At 49.1% G+C, this 22,954-nt stretch overlaps 1 protein-coding gene across 1 annotated transcript in view; it reads right to left on the bottom strand.

The window, feature by feature from the left end:
- The window catches only part of LOC104479584 (nectin-1-like), a 62,806-nt gene that overhangs the window by 4,528 nt on the left and 35,324 nt on the right, over nt 1–22,954 (bottom strand). The window contains exons 2-5 of the mRNA XM_086766276.1: nt 10,726–11,076; nt 9,759–10,061; nt 9,215–9,332; nt 5,026–5,177 (exon numbers count right to left, since the gene is read on the bottom strand). Coding sequence (XP_086622402.1) covers nt 5,026–5,177; nt 9,215–9,332; nt 9,759–10,061; nt 10,726–11,076 — 924 coding nt within the window. The remainder of the gene's footprint in view (nt 1–5,025; nt 5,178–9,214; nt 9,333–9,758; nt 10,062–10,725; nt 11,077–22,954) is intronic.

Genomic DNA, 22,954 nt, shown 5'->3' with positions numbered 1-22,954 from the left:
GGCTTTAATGCCAGCATAAAAAGCCTTCCCCCCCTCTCCTGCTACCTCCCAGCCCTCATAAAAACAGGGAGTGCTGTATGAATAGGAATTAAAGCAGCAACACTATCTGCCCGCTGCCCGGCTCTGCCAGCTGTTGCATTCAGCCCAGCTTCCTGTCCCCGTGCCAGGAGCCGGACCTCTGGGGTGGCAGCTGGGAGCACAGGGAGATGGCGGGTCACCCTGGGCTTTGCTCAGGCACCCGGCCGAGCCCACAGATTCTCTTTGATCCCCACATGCAAGGCGGAGGGCTCGAGCATCTCCCTGCCCCGGCTCCTGCCTTCTCCCTGCAGCACCTGGGGCACAGTAGTGCTGTGACTGCAGAGACAGGCCTTCCCCATCACAACAGTGGCTCCAAAACCACATGTTTTAAAAACCACATTTTTCTTATAATGACTGGTTTCCAATAAAAATGAGACATATGCAAATCATCCTGCCTGTCCATCAATCCCTTATCTAATGCTTTTGAACCTGCTGGCCAATTTCAGTGCTATCTGACAGAAGAATGGGCCAAAATTATCCGTATCACAAAGCTCTTTGAGAGAGCTGGAGTGGGATCCCTGGCAGAGGTGGGAGCTAAACCTCATTAGACATCAGAGAAACCACAGGGAGAAGAGGCTGCTCCCAAGGGCAGGAAAGGCCCAGATCAGAAAAAGCACATTTTTAGACACCAAATAATTCTATGATATGCAGATCCACAGGAAACTAGCTTTCAAAAACCCTTCTGCTCATCACAGTGCTTAGATATTTTAAAAGATACTACCTTCCTGTGAACACATTTTTTCTTGAAGTCACATTTCCATCTCTTTCCCTTCAATCATAAGGGCCAAGGAAAAATCCATCAGCAGCTGAGATTCTCACTGCAGCCACGGACATTGAGGAAAATGTCAAACTCCATGAGAAATTTCCTTCTGGACATGTGTCAGCCCAAGCCGCTCCTTCCATAAAGCTCATCCAGAGGAAGGCCATGGATTTCCTTCTGCCACTGTAAAATCAAACACCTGCTGCAATGGGAAGCAGGGGAGCCTTTGGCTGGCTCTAGCCAGGCCGAGCAGCAGCTCCAGGGAGGAGCAGGAACCTGAATTCCAACGGGTTCATGGAGCTTCCCAGTTCCCAGATGGCCTCAGCAAATACAGTGGTGATCATGTGGGTTTTTTTTAAGAGACAGACTGCTGATGGCAAACTTTCCCTGCCAGTACAGTCCATGCCAAATTATCCCAGGACTTTGACCCGCTGTGTTACAGACACATACACGAGTGAGGATGAAGAGATACCTCTGGATCTGCCTCAGCCCAAACAGGGCTGCAATTCGAGGAGCCCACAACACTGCTGTCCTTTTTCCTCCACAACAGCCCTTGCACCTAAGCATGCACATTTCCGGCTTCAAGGGATCCTGCCTTTCCTCTTCCTACCAGGGATTTCTGCTCTCCTCACGCAGAGCGCAGCCGGAGGGAGTGGAGGCGGTGGGGGCGGAAAAACCACTGGCAACTAATCCAGAAGTTTAGCAGCTGCCATTGGCATTTCAGAGTGTGACGGCTTTTAGGCCGGATGCCAACCGTGTCTTAGGTTTTAATCTCTCTGTCGGGTCACCTATTGCTTGTCGATCAAGCACTGCTCCTGCAGGGGCTGTTGGCACAGATGCCACCTGACAGGATGCAGCAGATGCTCCTACTCGCCATCCGGAAGATTAGCATCAGACGGACCCTCTAGGCTTGCTCCTCTTTAGCCCCTGGCCCCATGTCCTCCCACCTACAGCAGCCAGAAGCACTTGCTGGTGCAGTGTGGCATGGCCATGGCCAGCGGCTGGGCTTTGGGTGCACCTTCTCTGGGCTCGGGATTTAATGCTTCCCAGAAAGCACTTTCTCTTGCACTCTGAGCCTTAGCGAAGGCCTGCTGCTGCACGGCAGAGAGCTCCAGTGAGCCCCACGGGCTATCTGCAGTGACCTTGCTGGGACGAGATCACTGGTGGCATGTAAATAACTCCCTGCTGCAAGCCAAGCCAAGCGGGGGGGCGTCAGCCCCTGCCAGCCTTTCCTCTCCCCCACAGCCTGCAGCACATCCAAGTCCAGGGCTGCAAAGCCGCCTGCCCACGGCCCTGGGCAGGGAATGGCACAGAGCCTCCTGTCCTCACAGCCCCTCTCTGGGCACCTGCACATCATGTCCTGTCTCCTGGAAATCCAGGGTGTGCACAGGTGGGGATACACCACGCAAACAGGGGAGCCAGCAGTATCCTGGAGGAAAAGAGCCCTTCCTGCCCTCAGGAAACAGGTGGGAGCCCTGCAGCTGAGAGGCTGATTGCGGTCACCGTGTCAGCAAGGCTCTGCTCTCCCTGCTCCCCCAGCTTGTGATTCTCTCTGTGAAAATATCCATGATTTTCCCTCAATTTTGATGTTTGCCTGGTGCTTGAAGGCCCATGGGAAGAAGAGGTGCTTCAACATCTTTCTCTTTGTGTTTCCTCTGGCTGAAGCCAGTACACAAGTGAATTAATGGTCCTCTGCATACACACACAAATGTGTATGTGCACACATGCACAAGGTCCAGGGTATGTATATGCACTGCTGTACACAAGCCCACACAGGCAAGCATGTGTTCATAAACACATGTGCATTCACACATGCCAATGCACTGATGCTCTTGCGTCCTGTATGCGCACGTGACTCTGCAGCAGGGCATCCCAGTGCATCCCATGCCAGGATGCAGATCGAGGTCACACATATGTGTGTATGTCCGTAACCAGCTCTCTGTGCAGGAGCACTGCACCTGTGTGCGGGCACGCAGCGTCACACATGCAGTCTATAACCATAGCCTTTTATTATGTCATCCAACCGCCTGTAATAAATAGTTACATGTCACACTACATGGCTTGGCTGCAGCTGACAAAGGTCCTGCAAGGCAGGAGAAGCTATTATAGGAACAGATTGCTGGAATAAAATATTAAATTTCCACTTATCAATCTCTTTAATGCGCTATAACTCCAACAGAAGCTTTCAGCCTTCTCCCCCTGAACAAATCACCCTCCCCATGGGGGGGCTGAACTAGCCCTGTACTCCTCTTCTCTAGGGCTGTGGCTGGGAGGAAGGATGCTGGGTGGCAGGAGGGGGCAATTCTGTACCCAGGGAGACGGCAGGGGGAATAGTCACTGCAGGGTTTTCTCTGCATCAGCCTTCTGGTTTTTTTTTTCTCCCAAGGCTGGCTGCTCACTAGACTGAACTGCATTTATTGCATGCAGCCCTTGAAAGAGGTTTCATGGTCTACTGACAATCCCTAAATTGCCTGCAAGACCCAAACAAATGTACCTGTAATAGCTGAGTGAGGCTGAGCCCTCCCCAGCACTGGCCTAATCGGTCCTTAGGGAGAGCTGGATAAACATATTCAGATCCCATGAATTATTAAAACAAGGGGTTTTTTTTTATGTAGCGGAGGCCTGGCCCCCCTGAGAAGCGTGTTTCATCACTCTCAGGTCAGACAACTCTTCAAGGACTGGGTGGCTTACAGAGGTGGCCTGCTACCAGAACAGCAGGCACTCTGATTTGCCTCAGGCTGGACATCAGGAAGAGCTAACAACCCTGGGAACCTGTCCCGTATTTCCCATGCCTTGGGAGGCCCCCGCGCGCCTCACTGCCACCCAACTTGGCAGCACCTGTGCCGTCTGCGGCATTTGCAGGATGCAGGCAGCTGGCTGCTCTCCGGCTCACCTGGCTGCAGTCACAGCCCTGCTGCTCTCCCCAGGGAGCGGTCCCTGCTGTAAGCCCAGCTGGAAAAGTGGCCATGTGCCGTGGTCTGTCCTGCCTGACCACCTGGCAGTGGTGCCAAGCTGGAGTGTAGGGGCAGCACCCAAAGGAGACCAGTGCTGAGCCCCCACAGCGCTGCTGGCCAGCTAGGGGGCCAGAGGGGAAGTCGCCCCAGCTGCCAGGCATGTTTCCCAGGCAGGCAGCGTGGCTTCATCAGATGGTCACTGTCCTCTGTCCCCCCGAGAGCCTAGAGCTCATTGCAGTGTGGCAGTGTTCCAACTCACTACTGTAAGAGGTACTTCCATGTCTCTCGAGAGACCCAGAGCTGCTGGTCACTGCCTGTCATTAACCCACTGATAAAACGAATTGCTCCTTTTACCCCAAAGGAATGGGATAAACTTTCCTTCTCTGCTCTCAAAGCACCAACAGCCACTTTTCCCATTTGGTGATGCCTCACAATATTACTTTGTCTCTCTGAAATCAGGCTATTGCCATATGTTATTTCTTCTCTTTAACCTATTTCTTGATGCCACTTTCTCTCCCTGACACTACCTAAGCATATCCACATGTCTTTTCCTCACTCCTGTGGCTACACTGATTTGCAGGTTGTCAAATTCCTTCTGTCCCATATGACATCACATAGCATCACTTCCCATTGTCTGCATCCTGTGATGTTATTCCTTTCTGGAGCCCAGACAAAGCTACTCAAGTGCTCACAGTCTCTCGGTAATCTGCGGCAGCCAGGTGAGCAAGTGCACAGACCAACGTGGCATTGGAAGGAGCCCAAATGAAAAATTATGAGGATTGCCGAACATCAGAAACACCAAATATCACCCTGAACAAATGACTCATCCATCTCATGCTTTATTGCCTCAGTGGCAGTCTATATCCTCATCCCACTCCTTCTTCTGCCTCCTAACAAATATCTCTCTGACACGTCTTTGCTTTTAACACATCCAATGATCTCTCTGAATCCAAAGCAGAAGACAAGGCGGGAACAAACTGAATGTATCTCGGTGTAAGAAAGGAAAAGACAACAAGAGGAAGGAGAAAAAAATACAAGCCAAACCAGTGCAAAGCAAAGAACTTCACTGCTCCCTTTGCCTCCTGAAACTCCCCACCCCTAGAAGGAGACGCTGGTGGTTAAGACAGACATTAAGGAGATGTAACTGACTGATAGTTGTCAGCCGCCCACACTGTCCTCTCCCCACCTCCTCCTCCTCTTCTGTCTTTCAAAGCACACCAAGTGTTTTCCTACCTGTAACATTGACTTCCACCAAGCCTGACCGTGTACCGATGGCATTGGACGCTTCACAGATGTAGGTGCCAGCCACGCTGTAGGACACAGGCCCTTTAAAGTAGATAGTGTTGTTCTGGATTTCCACGCTTCCTGGCAGAGTCCCATTTGGCCTAGGGAAAACAAAGATCATGGTTGACCTCTGAGATCATACTCAGTAGGGTCAAGCAGTATTGCAGAGGTGACATGGACATGCTGGTTCTGTGCTTGCCCTTGGGCAAGTCCAGAACCCGGTGGTGCTAGCTGGAAAATACCCATTAATGTAGTCAGCCTTGAAACATCAGACAGCAGCATTACAGGAAAGAGTCAGTACAGTGTCTCCAGGGTAAATCCATTGCATGATGAGAATCAGGTTCTTTACATGGATTCTTTTTTTTCCCCCTTGCTCTGTGATTACAAGGGAGATTGGACACATTTGGGTCACATATCGCCCCTTGGACTTGTCTAACGGGATGTGGAGCACTTTCAGTCTATATTCTCCCCTAGCCAGAAAATAGACTCAGAGCCTTAAAGTGGTTCATTTTCCAGCACAATCCTCGAGTAGGTACAAGCTTAGGGCAAGATGGCTAGGTCACTCCCTTGTTTCAGGTGGCTCACCTTGAGCAGGCTCATCTTCAGAGTGTTCCTCCATCCCTGACTTTCCATTTGATGGAAAACACAGGAATGAGACACCAATCTGCTTTACTCCAATTTCCTGTCCATGTAACTCTCCTGGGCAGCTGATCAACCAGTGTTAATTGCAACTCAAGCTCTAGTAAAGTGGTGCTGATTCAGAGCCCTGCCATCTATGAACTGCCCATGTAAGTGGGCCAGGTAAGTGTGAAACTGGGAAAATGCAAAACTAAGTCTAAAGATACAAAGAACAGATGAACAAAGGCAGAAAAAAAATTTTAAAACCCTGTGCATTAGGAAAAGACACACATGGCCTGGTTATTCTTAATTACTGAAGCGAAGTAAACTAATTACTTCTCTTGGGCAATTAAAAATTACTCAAGTAATTCTTTCCCCTCCTCACAACAAAAATGTGCACATATTGTCAGTAATTTGTAAGAAACAAAAGGGAATAATGGGGTTATAATTAAGTTTGTAAAGAAGTGCCTAAACGCACATGCACATATTTTGCATGTCTACATATACAAATAGGCACATATGTATAGCAAACACATTAGTTCTTCCCAGCTCCATCGAGCCAATGATCCCAAAGCTGATGGAAAAACAGAATAGCCTAATGTTGGTCCTCTGCCTATGGGTGAACTAGGGCTCAGAATCTACAAAAAAAAGGGCACATCTAAAACTGTGCTGCGGGATGCTAAAGATGGCTATTGCTTCCTCTAACAGCTCCCCTGACTGTTGCTCATCACCATCCAAATGAGAGGAGAGGAAAGCATGACTGGTTTTTACGTTCCAGGCAAGAGCAAAACAGTAGCAGTACTAATTGCTTCCTGACCCTCAGGAAGGGGAAAAGGCACGTATGTGTACATGGATGAACCAAAGATGCTCGTGGTTATTTCTCTGGCTCTCCAGCCAAAGAAATGAGGAATCTGTTCGATGTTACCAAAGTGGCACTGTGGGAAGGAAGGAGATGGCCATGGACCTTATTCCCACTTCTTACTTCCCCCCACACACACAAACGCTGCATGCCTAGGTGACTGGATGCAGTACCATTATTTATCAGGCTTTCATCCCATCTGCTTGGTCTGCCTCTTCCTCGCAGAGCCCTGCTCACAGGCAGCCTGGGGCCAAGAATAGGAGAGCAGGAGTCTGGGCTGAAAGAACCAAGAGACAACTCTGTGCCTCAGTTTTTTCTTCCCCATCTCCTTCCACCTCTATTACCCTTAATCTACTTGCTCTCCCTCACTCTCTACTTTCCTCTTCTTCCATCTCTATTCTCCTTACCTTCAGCTGCGCTACATGTTTTCCTCTGTCAAGTCAATAATCCTATACTTGGTCCTAACTGACCCACCAAGTGTGCAAAAAGGGAGAGGCTCAGGAATCAGACTGAAGCGCTGTTGGACTTAGAAACGCATACTCTTTAATTTCGTGCTTTCTCCATTTTTCTTCCCACAGTTCGTTCTCAAAGCAAATTATTGATGCTCCTAGCCTCTTAGCTGGAAGTCAAGAAACCCTTGCAGGCTAAAGACAGACAAATAGACATACACGCAGCTCACAGAGAATCCGTAGGAAAACAACAAAATCATCAATCACAAGAGCATGTAGGGACCGACTCATTCCCTGGCTCAAATATGTGCTGTTCCCAAAAATCGTTTCTGCCAGAGTTGAATTTATTACCAGCACAGTGTGTGAACCAGGTGTGCAAATGAGACGTCATACTCAGTCATGCAGTGCCATGCTCAGCCCTGACACCTGCATCCCCTGCTGTATTTCAGCCTAGTTGGTAACTAACCCTTTTTCTTGCCCTGGGCTACAGAAACATCATCCGGCTGAGACATTTGGCACCAGGTTACCCTGTGCTTCAGCTCTCAGCCTGCCTTCAGTATCACTATCACAGCAAGAGCAGACTGTCCCAACAGAGATCAGGAGCTGCTTGTGGCTGTGTCCGTTCACAGCGATTGAGCTCCTGCCACGGAGAGCCCGATGCCTAGGCACCCAGCAAGCATTCAGACTCCAGCTCCACATGTGAGCAGCAGCAGAACAAAGGGATGAAATTACCTGTCCAAAAGCAGAGTGAAAGCCTGCCTCCTGACCCCAGCTCCATCTCATAAGGCTCGCTTCAGCTCAGTTCGACAGCCCTGCTACACAGAGATAGCCTAAACTGGGATCTCTTCTGGCTTGGGTGCCACAAAGGGCACCTTTGACTCTAACGCTTTCCTGGCAGGCAGTGTTGTGAGGAACCCAGAGAGCCATCTCGGAGTTTAAGTCAAACTGGCAGAACCAACAGAGGGAGAGAGCTGGGGACAAGAAGTAGAAAAAAGACAATCCTCTCCAGTCTTTCACTGTGAGCAGTTTGATCTGGTAAATGAAGGGAGAGAGAATATGCCTAGCTGCTTGCAAAGCCATTTTGAGAGCCTCTTTCCTGATGACAAATGCCAGCTGAAAAGAAGAAAGGATCCATTTGATCTTTCTTTTTTACAGCTACATGAGTGCTTATAGAAAAGAAAGAGAGAGAAGGAGAACCACATCAGGTTGCATCAATTCTCATCCGACTCCCCAGACACCCCTTGCTCACTTTTCAGTCCCTTTAGTGTGTTCAGCCAAAAGTTGAAACCCTGGAGGACAAGGAACTGCTTCTGTTTAATGTCAGTGGCATGGGGATGAGTGCTTCTGCTTAGACCTGGGGCTGATTCCAGAGAAAGATTTTTTCACACGCAGATTAATTTTGTGCTATTTGTGCCCCTTTAAGGAAGGGAAATCCTGGGTTCTTTTCCAGCTGTGCTACTGAAGCACTTAGAGGTGCTGGGCAAATTATTCACCTTGTCATATCTCAACTGCTTCACATCACCAGGGCAGAATACTACTCCAGTGAAGTGAGAATAGGAAGTTATCCTGGGTACTGAGGCTGCACTGTGCTGGTAGCAAGCTCCATCCCAGTCCAGTGGAGAGGGAGTGTGTATGATCCTTAACCACTGCCCTTCCCTCCTGAGTCTGAACTGGAAGATGCTGGGGGAAGACCCAGCTGAAAGACAGGGAATAACTTCTGTCCATCGCAAGCTGAGGTGGCTCAACCAAAATGCTAGTCCCAGCTCTGTCAGCTGGGAGTGAAACTTCTGATAAAGCCCATCAGGGAGGGCTGGCAGGGCAGCAAGCCTTGGTTTGGATCAGACAAGCTCAGCTTCAGAGGATGGCCAGCACAGGATGAGGTGAGCCAGAAAGGCCAAGGCTGAAGACAGCAGCTTCCCTGGTTTGCAAATAAAGAAATTAGTTCCAGTCTCCGTGCAATGAAGGCCTCCTGGCAGAGCTATGCCAGGGAACCAGAATCAGCTCTGAGCATTCAGCAGGAGCACAGCTCCAGCAACTACAAGTGTCCAACTCTGCCCTCACATGTACAGGTTTTACCTTGGAGTGACAGTACTGACAACAATGGGCCTGGGCCCTAATTGACCAGAGGGTGACCGAGGTTTCTACAGAGACTCCTTGGCCCTGTTCGAAGATCATATGTGCTGCTGAGAGCAGAAGCACTGTAGGCACTTACAGCTTCCATTCATAGGTATGAGCTGGGGGGTTGGCATCAGATTTGCATATCAGCTTCACATCCTTCCGGTTGAGAAACCAGTTACCATCAAAGCCCTCAATAGTGACTTCTGGCTCATCTGCAGGGGGATGAAAAAGATAGAAAAGCAGGATGGAAAAGCAGAGGGAAGAGTTATGGAAAAGAAAGGGGAAGAAAATGAAACAGGAAGAGATGAGGGGGCAGGAGTGGGAGAAGGAGAGAGATTGCAGGGTGGGAAAGATGACGGGACAAGGAATGTGATAGAGGGTGAATGAAGGAGAGAGAAAAGGGGGGGAACAAAGGGACATGACAGAGGCAGAGAGAGAAAGAAGGTGTGAAAAAGAGAAAGCACATGATTATTCCAAGGGATCACTTCAGTTTTCACTCTCCAGAAAAAGAGCAGCCTCTACTTCAGCCCCTCCACCAGACCAACCCTTCAGAAAAATCCTCTTTTGCCAGACTTTATCACCCACCCCAGGAACTGATCACAGAGCATCACTCTCCAGCCCTGCCCATGCTCACTTACACTGCACATTGAGGATCATGCTGTCGGTGAAGCGGTCCAGCTGGTAATTGACCACGCACATGAGCTGCTGCCGATGGGCCTCCCGGCTTGGCACCAGCCGGTACCGGCTGATCACTGTGATAGTGCCATTGCTGTTCCGGATCTCTTGAAACTCCGCTTCCCCTTTGAGCTTGGTGTCCCAGGTGACAGTGCTGGGGGGCTTCCCATTAGAGGAGGTGCAGGTAGCTACCAAGATCTTTTCTGTCCTGCCAGACTTAGCGATTAGCGGCCGCTTGGTGCCCTCCATCCAATTTGTGGGCTTTGCTGCAAGGAATTGCAAAAAGGAGGAGGATGAGGAGAAGAAAAGGGCACAAAAAGGATGGTTAGGATGGTTAGGAAAGCAATATTACAACTCAAAAGACATCTAGCAAGACTGAGCCTGTGACAGGCCTTATGGTGAATCCAGAGCTGCTGCAAATTGCCAGCAACCTACTCTGGGGAAAGAATGGTGGAGGTGCCCTAGATGCACAGATACAAGATGGAAAGTCAATTCTTTCCTGGCATAGGTTTTCAGCCCTATGTTAGAATTAGAAATTGAAATTGGAGAGCAAATGAATCATGTAGACCTTGGGTGGGGTCTGTTAAGTCACAACTCTAAGCTCCATGGACAAGCTCTACCTGTGCTTAGTATCTCTCTGTTATCTTTTCACTCACCACTCCCTTAGGGAACAGGTCACTGTTATTGCACCTGCATTAAGAGATAGGGGAACTGCGACCTGGAAAGAGGAAGAGGCGTTCCTATGAAGCTCAGTGAACCACCTACCCTTGGTTCCCTGCCCTTCACCTCTTTACAGTCAACCTGAAAGATCATAATTTACCCCCAAGATTCACCTTTGCCCTGAGTTCCCAGGACATGAGTCTCAGGTTCCTCCAGATCTATTTAACTGGAGGCAATGGTTCACACTGCAAAGCTTGTCCAGTATCTTACCCAGCACAGTGAGGTTCAGTTGACTTTCCCGGTTGCCAGCTGGGAAGGTAGCAAACTCGCAGATGTAAACTCCCTCATCCTCCAGCTCTAGCCGAGAGAGCTGAATGGTGCCATCTTTGAAGGAAGGATTCCGGAAAGTCACCCGCTCTTTGTAGGGAGAGAGGATGGAGACTCCCATGGCAGGGTTGTAGATGGCCACATTCTTCTTGGAGCCATTGGTGGCTTTCTGCCATGTGACCTGCGTGATCTTCACATTGGGGAGTGGATTGGTGAAGCTGCAGTGCAGGACCACATCTGTCCCAATAAACCCCGAGACCGTGTCATTGACTAAGACAGTCTGAGCTTGCAGCCCTGCAAGAAAATGGAAAGACATGAATATACGTGTACTTCTCAGACAGAGAAAGAGAGAAAAAGCACTTGAACATCAGGCCTGTGAACTCCTTTATTTATTCCATTTGCTGCTTCTTGGCATGGCTGATACAAGAACAGTCTATGGCTACATGCACTCAGTACCTTCTGCTACTATCTGCATCCACCTGCAGCTCCTGCAGCTTCATTCCTGTTCATAAACACCTTCCTTCCCACAACTGGTGTTCACACTTCACTACAACCAGTCCTAATGCTCTGCAGCCAGTCTAGGGCTCATGATCACCAAAAGGCACAAGCTTGGATCAATAATACTTTCCTTCCTTTTGTTTTCAACTTTGGGTGACACTAAATAAGTTATTGTAAATATACAGAGCATGTGCATCTGGAGGCAGATGAAAGCACTGATATTTGTCAGCATAGCGTATCCTAACATAGGCTAACGCACACTCAGACATCCATTTAATCCTATTGGAAATGCATTGGTAATTAAATGAGCTGCAAAGACTCAGCCTTGATTTCAGGGCAGCAATAGTTCCCATATAAGAAGATTTTTACAGCAGTACCCATACACCTTGCACAATCTACCTGCATGATCTAGATAATTTCTGTGGCTTTTTTTTTTTAACCCCAGAAGTGGCTGCATTTAGGAAGTTTCCATCTTGATTCTCGTGAGTAACGATGAAAAGTGCTTGGGAAAAGTGGTGGCCGATGTTCATGACTGCTATTCTGTCTCAGCTGATTCCTCCCCTGACAGCTGGAGAAAAATGTCTCCCACTAGACTGACCCTGAAATTCATCTTTAGCTGCCACTGTGTTTTTCCCTGATCTGTATGTTTGGAGATAATGCTCTGGTAATTACACAGCCAGTATTTATATGATAAATACAATAGAGAAGCAAGGTGGTAAGAACAAGAAAAGCGGGTTTTGCTCACTCCTTCTGGCAGAATCTGAAACTGAATGTATTCTGGGAGACTGAGAGTAAAGGAAAGACGGGGTAATGAAAAAAAGAAAGATGTACAAAGAGTGAGGAATATGAAAGGGTAATGAAAGGGAGAGAGGTTTGGGACAGAAAAAAAATGCATAGCAAGGGAAACAGGACAGCATCTTCTAACTGAGGGGACAGAGTATTTCTGAAAAGTCTTCTCACCCACAAACACCGCCTTTACTGTCCTCTCAGGATGCTCCCGTGTTGCCCCCTCACTCTGCGCCTGCTGTAGTCAGCCCGATCTCAGTCCCCACATCTCATCTACGCCTCTTCTTTCTCCCCTTCTCCTTCCCTCCGCATCAAGCCTGTGACCCTGAGGACAAGCCTCAACAACCCAGCCCGGCCATGAGACGCCATCAGCTGACCACAGCCATCAGCAGTTAAGACTGAAACTCAGTCTCTAGAGCTTTGTGTGAACTTGCCCCCTTCCCTGAGTCAAGCGCTGGTTTGCCCCACACCCTAGCATTGCGGCTGGGTGCTGAGGAATGTTTTTCAGCGCTGCTTACAGCCACAGCAAAGCACTGGTGCCCTCATGTGCCTGCATGCACGAAGCCATCGAGTCCTTAGAGGCTGTCAGCTGAGCTGGCAGGGTTGCACGTTCCCCTTCCCAAGTGTAGCAAGGGCCATTTTTGCCATGCATGTCCAGAAAACAGAGGAAAGGGATGTTCCTGCTCTGACAAAGTCACAGCTGGACCATGTTTCTCCATGCCAACTGGAGGCAGTGGACTGCTGGAGAAGGATGTCCAGGCAGTAAGATATTTCTGACACCAGTCTGGCCTGTGGCCCGTGGGACCCCGTGGCCCACAACAGCCTTCCTGATGAAATGAGGGCACCGAGTGCAGAGTAGGGCTGAGTTTAGATCACGCTGTGCTGGGATTTGAGGAAAGAATGGGTGGATGGGGAGGGGGGGGATGTCTCCAACATGCTTTGCAGCATATGCTGCTCCTTCTACCCTGGAGGTGAGAAAGCTTCTTGCAGAATTGCCCACACCTGCGGAGGTGAGCAACAGCTTTGCCAAGCAGTCTGGCTCTGAAGTCTTTAGAGCCTCGCAAAGCGTGTGGGAGCTTGCCGGAGAGCAAAAGCAATCACGTAGCAAAGGCCCTGGGAACAACCTGCCGCCCATCTCACGGCTGCCTGGCTGTAGGTGTGCTCAGCACTTCCTCTTTCTCCCGAGGCTGGAGGAGAGCGGATTCACCAGCACCTGTCCCCACCTCTTTCATGAAGGGCCCATGCCCCCAAGCAGAACCTGCCAGCGGCTGGGGCGATGGCACAAGCTGGCTCTGCTCCCACACAAGCTCCCTGACCCTCCCCAGGCCTTAGCAGTTCCCTTTGAACCAGGTTTTCGACATCCCAATAAAAGAGGCCCTGTTCGTGACAGCAGGAAGTCATGGCCCAGCACCTCCTCCCAGTACAAGAAAAGTGAGAGATGAGCTGAACCCCAGAGAGAGGAGGACGAAAGTCACCAACTTCTCCTTGGAGTTGCCCTTGCACGGCATCTGGGAGGACAGCCTGGCCTCTCCTGAGCAAGGAGTGCAGATGAGGAGGACGGCACGCAGGAGGCTATGCCGTGCTGAAGGTCATCACTGCCCAAGGATGGGCACCTAAGACGTGCCACTTAAATAAAGATACTGTCAGCTACCCTACTTCTGCCATGGGATCCATGCATCAGTGCAGATTGTACTTGGACACAAACTGGAGAAAAAGCAGACTTTGGTGCTAATGAACCTGACCCTAAACCAGACCCCAGAATGGTCCTGCAGAACCCTCCTCTGCCCAGGTGTAAAGAGTAAGAGTTTTGGCTAAGGAAAAAGCCGGTGCCAGTTGAGGACTGCTTGCCAAAAACAAAGTGCTGCCAACGCTGGGATTCAGGCCCCTACATGTAGCAGCCTTAACAAAAACACATTCCAAACTTTCTAGAGGCTTCAGGGGTAATGGCAAAAAAAAAAAAAAAAGAGCAGAAGAAAGAACAAAACAAAACAAAAACCCAGAAAACCCCAAACACTGTGCGGAAATTGTGTTTCCTTTCCAGGTGACTGAGTAACTCATGGCTCTTTTGCAAGACAGGTCTTTATGTTCCACTCCTCCAAGCCTCTCACCAGAGAAAGAATGTACCCATTGCTCTGCTCCGTACCATGGCAATAGCACCCATACCTCAACAGGAATGAGGAGGAAGGGGAACAGAGGGAGTAAAGGGGTTCTGCGAGTTGCTGAATCAGTTTCCCATGCTCCCCATCCTAAATCAGAAGCCAGAGGGCAAACTAGCTGCTGTCATGCTCTGGGGAGCGTTTGTTTGCAAGGTGACTGAGCTGGGACGGCGGGTGTTCCCTTGCCCCGTTACACACTCAATAATTCATCAGGGCAAATGCATAGATAATTGATGGCAATGAGCATGCAAGGCAGGGAGAGGAGGAGAAAATGAAATCACTAATCAGCCTCTGGAGAGGCTTGAACATGTTAAGCAGGATGTGTGTGAGCATGTGCAGTGCTAGGGTTCGCCTTGCTTTTTCTTTGCTGAATGGTGCGTGTGGTCGGTATGGCAGAGAAAAGGCTTGGGATACATCCTGCCGTTTGCAGTTCCTGTGCCAGATCTCCCAATGCCCACCAATCCACTCTGACACCTCCCGGGGGCAGCCAGCACACGAGGAACGATTAGCTGTATAGGCTGAAGCTTGCCAAGTTGCGTTTTACTCATTAGTTCTTCGGTGTTGTTGAGGACCAAAAACAGTAAAAAAGGCCCAGCTGAGTGCCAAAGACTTGCTGGTGCCAAGACCTCTGAGATCCTAGTCCTCCACCTTAGCCTCTGAAGTGGTTTATGTTGATGTCTTTCCCCACGATCCCAAACCCAGATATTTACTAGGTCATGCAAGGCCTTGGGGGCACTGCGTGGAACTCAGAGTGCCCTGTGGCAGAGGCAGTGGGCTGGGAAGGAAGGTCTGAACTCCCTGGGTGTGAGGGGCAACGCAGGGGGAGCAGACTAAGTAGCAGCTGGTGGCTCTTGAACCTGAAAAGCCTCTCTCCTAAAAGCCCGGGAGGTGCTCTTACATTAAGGCTCCCACACTTGCAAATCTGGTTCTTGCTCCCCCATATAGAAAGCTCTGGAAATGATCTCCAGGCACTAGTGAGCTCTGTTACAACAGCAAGCCTCCAATCAATGCCTCTTTGTTAAGAACCATGTGAACTCCACACTGCTTTGCACAACCTTGCCTCTGCTGAGCCTCTCACTAATTTCTCTCCCTCCTCTTCCCTGATACTCATCTCACCCCAAGGGCATTGAAACAGCCCTTGGCAGAAGTGATGAGCCGCCCTTTGGTGTGGCAATATCATGGCTGATGCAAATGTCAGAGGAATCAGTCCTAGCAGTCTTTGCATCACTTCTTAGAACTAAACTGAAGGGGACATGGAGAAGGTCACAGTAGCCAGACCTTACAAAAGGACAAAACAAAGCATCACACTTCAACCTACAAAAGATGCTACACAAAGTACCTGATTATCTGATATTGAGACAGCCCCTTTCACTGCCCCTTGACTCTGGGCAATGATGTCCTCCTGTACATGGTCCTGTACTCCTGGACTCACAGACACTTCAGAACAGATCTCCAAGAACTTTCCATGAGAGGAAAAATGAGATGGAGTAGGACCTCAAAACTTTCCAGCTGGTGGCATTTATAATTTTTTCTCCTGGTTCTTCTGCATTCACCTTTCAAATCTTCCCTATTTCTAAGTGGAAGTCAAGGTCTGCAATGCAACCCTCATGGTGCAGAACACAATCAGCCTCCAACAGCCCAAAGTAATGACACAGGTGTGTTAGGCAGGGTGGGAAATGGGAAAGAAGATCCTAAATCCCAGCAGGGGAATTTCAGGTGGCAAGAACCAAAGGTCTAAGCTGGTACTGGGCCAAGAGGTTAGGGTTAATACCTCTCCTCTTGCCAGTGAGACTTTGTATTGATTGCCAGGCATTCAAATCAGTACTCTGCTGCTCTTCCAAAAGAGCACAGCAACTGCCTCACCCCGACTGCAATGAAGGAGTGGTCTCCAGTGACTCACCAACATGCACCTCCTGCAGCAGCAGACTTTCACTGGAGGTCTCCCTGTCATGCACTGATTCAGTTCTGACCCACTTAAGCGTGGAGCTTGGACACCAAAAGGATTAGAAGGGGGAAGACTGAGTTTCCAACACAAGGGGAGGGGGCCTCTAAAAAGAAGATGAGAGATAAGAGATGTGGCAAGATTATAGCTCCAGGTGACATGGCTGCACATGAAAGCGAAAGGCCTGAGATAACAGTGATCAGTGCAGGCACACCAAGAGAAACTGCAAGCCCAAGCAGCCCTTCCCCCAGCTGAGAGCTGGGAGTTTTATGAGAGCTGATGAGAAATGGCAGTGCGTACAATGGCCCATCTGGCTTTCATCCAAATCCTTCTCAAAAAAGAAAGAACAGGCTTGGCTTTGGCTTCTGAATGGGAAACATAGGGCCTTTTACTCTAGGTCACTGGTTCATATCCAGAACTAGCACATAGTAGCAATAGTAGAGATGTTATTATCTGAGGACCCGTCAATGGCTTGTATTGAGTGAGGTCTCTAGCCAGCCCTTCATTGGCTGTCTGTTAGGACAGGATGGCGGAGATGCCATTGGGATAAATCAGGGTTGCCTTCTCCTGCCTATGCAGTATTTCCTCTTTAGATAAATAGAGCACAAAGCAGCCTCAGGATCCACTTGAATGAAAGATCTTTCCGAAAGGGCTTGATCCATTGATGCTCTGTTAAGGTTTGGGAAGTCTATTCTTTGAGCCACCACTGGAATTCACACAAGGGCCCTAAACAAGACCAAGGCCATGTTTGTCCTAGATGAAAGAAAAACAGATGCCAGGGCGAGAACGGCCACAGATCAAGCAGACAGTGAAAAGCAAAGATGAACACCAGACTAGATCACTAGTTCTTGCTGTCTGTGCTTCAGCCTCACAAACAGCTCCAGCTGCGGCCAACCTTCTAGTTCTCTAGGAAAGGGGCTGCAGACCAGAGGAGTGGAAAAGGAATAACCATGCCTGCCTTTGCTCCCGGCTTTCACACTCTGCTTTCCTGGCTTTCAGACAGCTGCTTTGCTTCACCCCTCAAAGTTAAGGGGAGGGGAACATGCCCCATGGCAAAAGCAGGAAGGCTGGCAGAGCAGGGCTCCTGAAAGAGCTGACACAGCACTGGGAAAGGCCTTCCTGAAATAAAGCTATGAAACTCCACACTCAGCAACAAAGCACAAAGGCTCCTCAGTCACCACGGAGAAGCCAGCTCCTGTTGCCTGCCCCGCCCCACAAGCATGCCAGCTAATCCTTCGGCAAGAGCTGCAGTTCCCACACACCTGAGCAGCGAGCCATACTGCCCCTTGCCTCGACCTGATGTGCACCAGTACTTGGCTCACCTTCCTGTCGATGCAACCCGTCCCTCTAGGCCTTTTGGACTGGACTTTACTCCAGCTCCTTCCACAGCTCTTTTCCCACTGTGCGCTCTTACTCATACCTGTCCAGTGCCTGGCTTCAGAAGACTCTCACCTCCTTTCCCCTCTGGCCTTGTGCAACTTACATCTCCCTTCTGCTCTCACTACCTGTCTCCATAAGCCAGGAGAGGATTGCCTCTCAACCTGGTCTACAATGCTGCTTTGACTTGTCCTCCCTCCATTTTAGCCTTACAAATTTTCCCACCCCTTTTGTGTCTCTCCAATATCGTCATTACATCCCCAGCCACTCACTCGCCTCTTCCCATCCCCAGCCACTAATTCCTCTGGATAAGCACCAGTGAATGTCCAGGATCCTAATTCTGCAGGCAGCTGGCCAGGCAAAGATAAGGGTGGACAAAGAACAACAAATCAAAGATCCTTCTCTCAAGAATCATCTCGTTGCCTACCAGCAAGGAAAAACTAAGGGTCTTCTTGCTTCCCAACTCTGACCTGTAAACAAGAGGAAAGACTGAGAAAGGGGACCACGTTCAGAGCCAAAGCTTATTGGGTGGGTGGGGAAGTGAGGGTAGAAAAGAACAGTACAGCTGGAAAATCAAGTGTGGAGGAGGGGAAAGGAGCTGAAGCATTGAGCAGGGGGAAGCCAATTAAGCCGAGACTGTCCTGAGACCTTATCTTGATGGGCTGAGTCCCCAAATGTACATGAGCATTTTCTCTGCCTTGCCTCTTTCTTGGGACTTCCGTGTTGCCTTGGATGTTGTTCAAGGAGCCCTGGTCCAGGGCTAAATATTCTTGCTATTAGAGCTCTCCAGGTGCTAAGGAGGAGGGATTTAATGAAGAGCTGTGAAGAGGGGATCAATATAGTAACCCATAGAGAGCCTCATTTCCGAAATGAAGGAACTTGAAATTGAAGAGATTCAATAAAAACAAAAATAAACTTGATGGCACAGAAAGAGAGAACATCAGATCCTTCCTTCCTTCCCTGGGCTGACAACTCAGAGCAGGAGCAGGAAACAAGGGAGCTCTCAGGGATCGGCCGGTGATGACTCACTCGCCTCCACAATGGGAATGCGACAAAGCCGAAACTCTGCTGACTCAGGCGTGACTTCAGCGCCGGGGTTAATAGCTGGCAGCCCTAATTTGACTGCCCCCACCAGCCTCACCATCCCCTGATCCTCTCTCTCCTCACTCAAATCAAGCCTCTTTTATCAGAGGGGTAGATGCCAGGTCACAGGAAATTGAAATTACCGAAGGATACAAACTCTCTGGTCTTCTGTCCAAGACACGGTGAAAAAAGCACCCCTGCCAAACTATGCTGGTATTGGCCAGGCCTACAATTTTTGTGGAGAAGATCAGAACTCCTACTTTCCTATAGTTTAAATGCATGCTAACCAGCCATAGCTTTCTGACTGTGGTCTTGCTTTCCTCTTGTCTTTCCTCCCATTATCCTCTTGGTATGTTAACACATTGCTGGTATTTCACTATCTCCTTAAATTAAAGAGAAACATTTTCTACTATTGCAAGTGGGAATGCCCTGCTATGTTCTACAATAATTTGTCTGAAGATAGAAATAGCAAAAAATAATTTTTTTGAGACCAGAAAAATGTGATATATGTTGTGGTGGCTCATGACCCGTCAGAGCTGACAACTAGGAAAAATCTTTGCAAACAACACAAATGCAAACATTGCACCCAGCAGATGCAATGGACAGACACCCTTTGCCAGCTGACTGCCTCTGATTTATCTCCTAATGTGTTTTATCTTGCCCTAGAGATATTTCTGCAGGGAAGTGGAAGAGAATCAGACCTCCCAACTTTGTCTGGGTCCTTTAAGGATTCCTGCCCATTCCAGGCCATAAAGAACAGTGTGTACATATGAACCAAAACTCATGCCCTGCCTGATTTCCAGCCTGCTGCTGCTCAGCTTTCTTATAATGAAGTTCCTGTGCAGGGAACTAATTTTGCAAATTTCACCTCTCCCCAGATTTATGCACTCCACAGTGCAGAGTGACAGACACCACGCTTCAGTCCTACCTGGGCCCCATCTGTAGGAGTAAGTCTGCATATTTATGGAAAGCTTTGCATCTTCAAAAGCTTTTTCAAACAGTAACTAATTAATCCTCCAACACCCTGAGAGGCAGGAAAGTATTATTACCTGTGTTTTCAGGGATGGGGAAATCAGAGGTGCTGAATGACAAAGAGATGTGCCCAAGGCCACCCAGGCAATCAGTGGCAATCTCACTTGAATGGCTTGGTTTAGATGTGGCTATCTGCATATTATGGTGACAATTCTCACCTAAGGAAGCAGGTATGGAGGCATTTGTAGTAAGGTCTCACAGCCCCACCCACCACTCATGCAAATAGAAAAGGTTGCCCTCATTTCTATGGCTGAGGAAACTGAGGCACACCAAGATGAAGTGGAAAACCTATTCTGTTGACAGAGCCTGGAAGCAAACCTAAACATGATCCACATCAACAGCTAGACTAAATGTTCCCACAGCGTGGCTCGTATTTTTCTCAACAATGGACAAACTGGCTGCAACAAAATCTATGACATGTTGTGCTAAGAACAGGACAGAAATGATGCGAGACGTTGAAGCTGATGGTGAGTGTCCCACTCAACCTCTGATCAAAGCCAGCTCCACGCTTCCAGTCCCCACTGCCCCGAGGAGCCGACATGGCTCCAGGTTTGCCTCACCTCTCTCACTTGCTAGATCAGCGGCTGCTGTCATCCTCCTAGCCCAGGTTTGGATCTGGCATGGCCCGCTACAGCTCAGCAGCAGTGCCACCTCAGCAAGGAGAGAGATCTGCACAGGGCAGATTTGGGTGCGTGGCCGTCCCTTCGACTCCAGACCTCACGGCAGCTGGTGGGGTTGAGCGGAGATGCTGGATGGAGATGCAGTTCTCGTATCTATTAAGGTCACAGCCTCCATCCAGGCTGTCTCGGGCATGATTGCTGAGCTTCCAAATGGCTGCACAGGTGGGGTCTTAGAGGAGCCTGCTGAGCTTGTAAGGCTCAGGACTGTAAACAAGTGACAAGACCACCCATTAAAGGCAGCCTGTTCTGGCCCCAGTCATGAGCATCTGAGAGGGGGGAGGAAGGCAATGGGTGAGAGTCAGAGCCCGGTGGGGAGGCCTCCCACAGCGGGTCATGCTCCCTGCCTCGTCTGGCGGTGGCTTTGCCTTACTGGGGATGGTGAGGGAGACCAATATGGTTATATCCTCTCTCATCTGCCCAGAAAGGCGAGGGCAGCCAGTGAGGGCTCACTGAACTATAAAGACAGACAGTGTTTAGTACAGAGCAGAGGGCAAGTCAGGAGGAGCAGGAGTTCAAAGGGACTTCTGCAGAGAGGAATTTACAAAATAGGGACCACATCACATTTCCCTTGGGACACCCCTCAACGGGAGCAAGGCTGGCTCTTTCTGGTGGGGCAAACAGGGGTAACTGAGGACTTAGACTTATGAATTTTATAAACTTAGTGACTGTAGCACAAGGGGGGAGGCAAGCAAACTTCCAGGAAGAGAAACTAAAGGCTTCTCCATGCCTTATTATTCCCTCCTCAAATAAGGTGGCTTTGTGCTTCCAGGCAGCCCCAGGGAGGAGCTGGGTTGTGATATAACACTCAGGGGAATTCAATGACAAATGTCACTCAGGAGGTGGAATGACACTGTGCTGTGCTGTGCTGAGTGACTCATCCGGCCTCTTATGCCCAGGTACAAAGGTGCCCCTTCATACACATCCTGGGAGGTGTTTCAGCTATGCATCACTCAGAGTCTGATGGATGCATTAGCAAGTATCTACAATGGGTTGCTGCTCTTTTGGCTGGTTTTTGGGCCTCTCTCAGCACATTTCACTTCCCCCCCCCCCCCAGTATGGGGATGCCTGAGCAGAAAGGGTGGGATACCAACAACTGTGACAGGAGCTGTGGGTAGCTACAAGGCCTGAATCCCTACGGCAGGCCCAAATCACGTATTTGCTCTAAACCTAACTGCTCCCAAAGTCTAGATTAATGAGAGAGAAGCCAGAACCAAAAAGCAATCAGTTCCCCATAAAGTCCTCTACTAACAGGCGACAGGATGGAGCAAGCCAAGAGTCAACATCCCATTTCCAGCCTCATGCTGGAAAAACTAGGAGAAAAAAGGGAAAAACCATGCCTAGAGATTGAGGGTTAAATAGCTCAGTTGGCCTTAATTGACATATTTCATTGACTTTCACAGTTATTTCATTGAGTTTTGTTGAAACTGCAACAGCACTAGGCTGTTTCCTTCTTATGTAGTCATAAGCTGTGTTCAAAAGGCTGGCTATGTGGAGAGCAGGCGGCTCAGTGGGGCAGATGTATTTTCCTCTGTGCCGCTGGGGAGAGCTCCAGTGATTCATCCTGGTCTTCAAAGACCAAGAGGTCAACTGCTCTCTCGGGACTTCTGCGTGTTTCATCCTAGCTGAAACTGGGGACTGATGAAGTTGCCACAAAAATGGAAAGTATGCGAAAAAAAACCTAGAACTAGTGGAAAATTTTCTAACACAGCATGTTTTTCTGATGGAAAGTACCATTTAGTCCAAGCCAAAACTGTCCACTGGAACGTGCTGATTTTGACAAAATTCAATTAAAAAAAAAGCCTTTTGATAAGGTTGAAACAGTCTGTGCTAAACTTGAAACTTAATGTTTCCCTTTTTTTGTGTGTGGTTTTAGTTTTTCCCATTTTAAAAAAAAAGGGTTTTCTCATTTTAAGACTTATTAAATTTATGGTAGAACAACTTATCCTTTTGGTCTCTCATTTCTTTTCAATGGTATATGGTAAAATATTGACCAGAACTGCAACCAGAATGACATGCTTTGGTTGTAATGCAATGGGACATTTTAGATTAAGCCAGACCAAAGTTTTCTTTTGAAATTCCATTTCCATTTCAAACGCCAGTTTGTTTCAAAGAAGAAGGAAAATTCATTCTGAAATGCCCAATATCCCCACTTGTAAGCCTATTCTGCGTTTCAGTCATCTCCACAGCTGACCCTTCTAACAGCTCTCACACCCAAAGAGAAAGCACCTCCCGCCTGCCTGTGACTCTCCCCGACTTTATTTTCTACAGCCCACTCTGAGCTCCAGTCCATCTGGATTCATTCTGCAAGAGTCTCAGCCCACCCTGTCCCCAGCTTAGGAGTTTTCTGGGGCTTTGGGCCAACCCGCACAGCTGTGTGATGTAGCCTGGGATGGGACCACTCCAGAGCCCGTTCCTCTGGACTCCGTGTCTCTTCCTGCTTCCCGACAGACGGATTTGCTCCCACCCTCCACCTGCCTGGTGTGCCCATCTCCTCCTCCGTCTGCTGTTTGTGTCTTCCCACTTGCTAACAGCTACATGGGAGGCTATTTAAGAGAACTCATGTTCTTTTCAGGCTGGGGGGAAAAAAACGATGGAGAGAGAACACAAACCAGACTATT

Source organism: Chlamydotis macqueenii, chromosome 24 (genome assembly GCF_036417535.1).
Source record: "Chlamydotis macqueenii isolate bChlMac1 chromosome 24, bChlMac1.mat, whole genome shotgun sequence".
Lineage (NCBI taxonomy): Eukaryota > Metazoa > Chordata > Aves > Otidiformes > Otididae > Chlamydotis > Chlamydotis macqueenii.
This window is presented reverse-complemented; position numbering and strand designations above follow the sequence as displayed.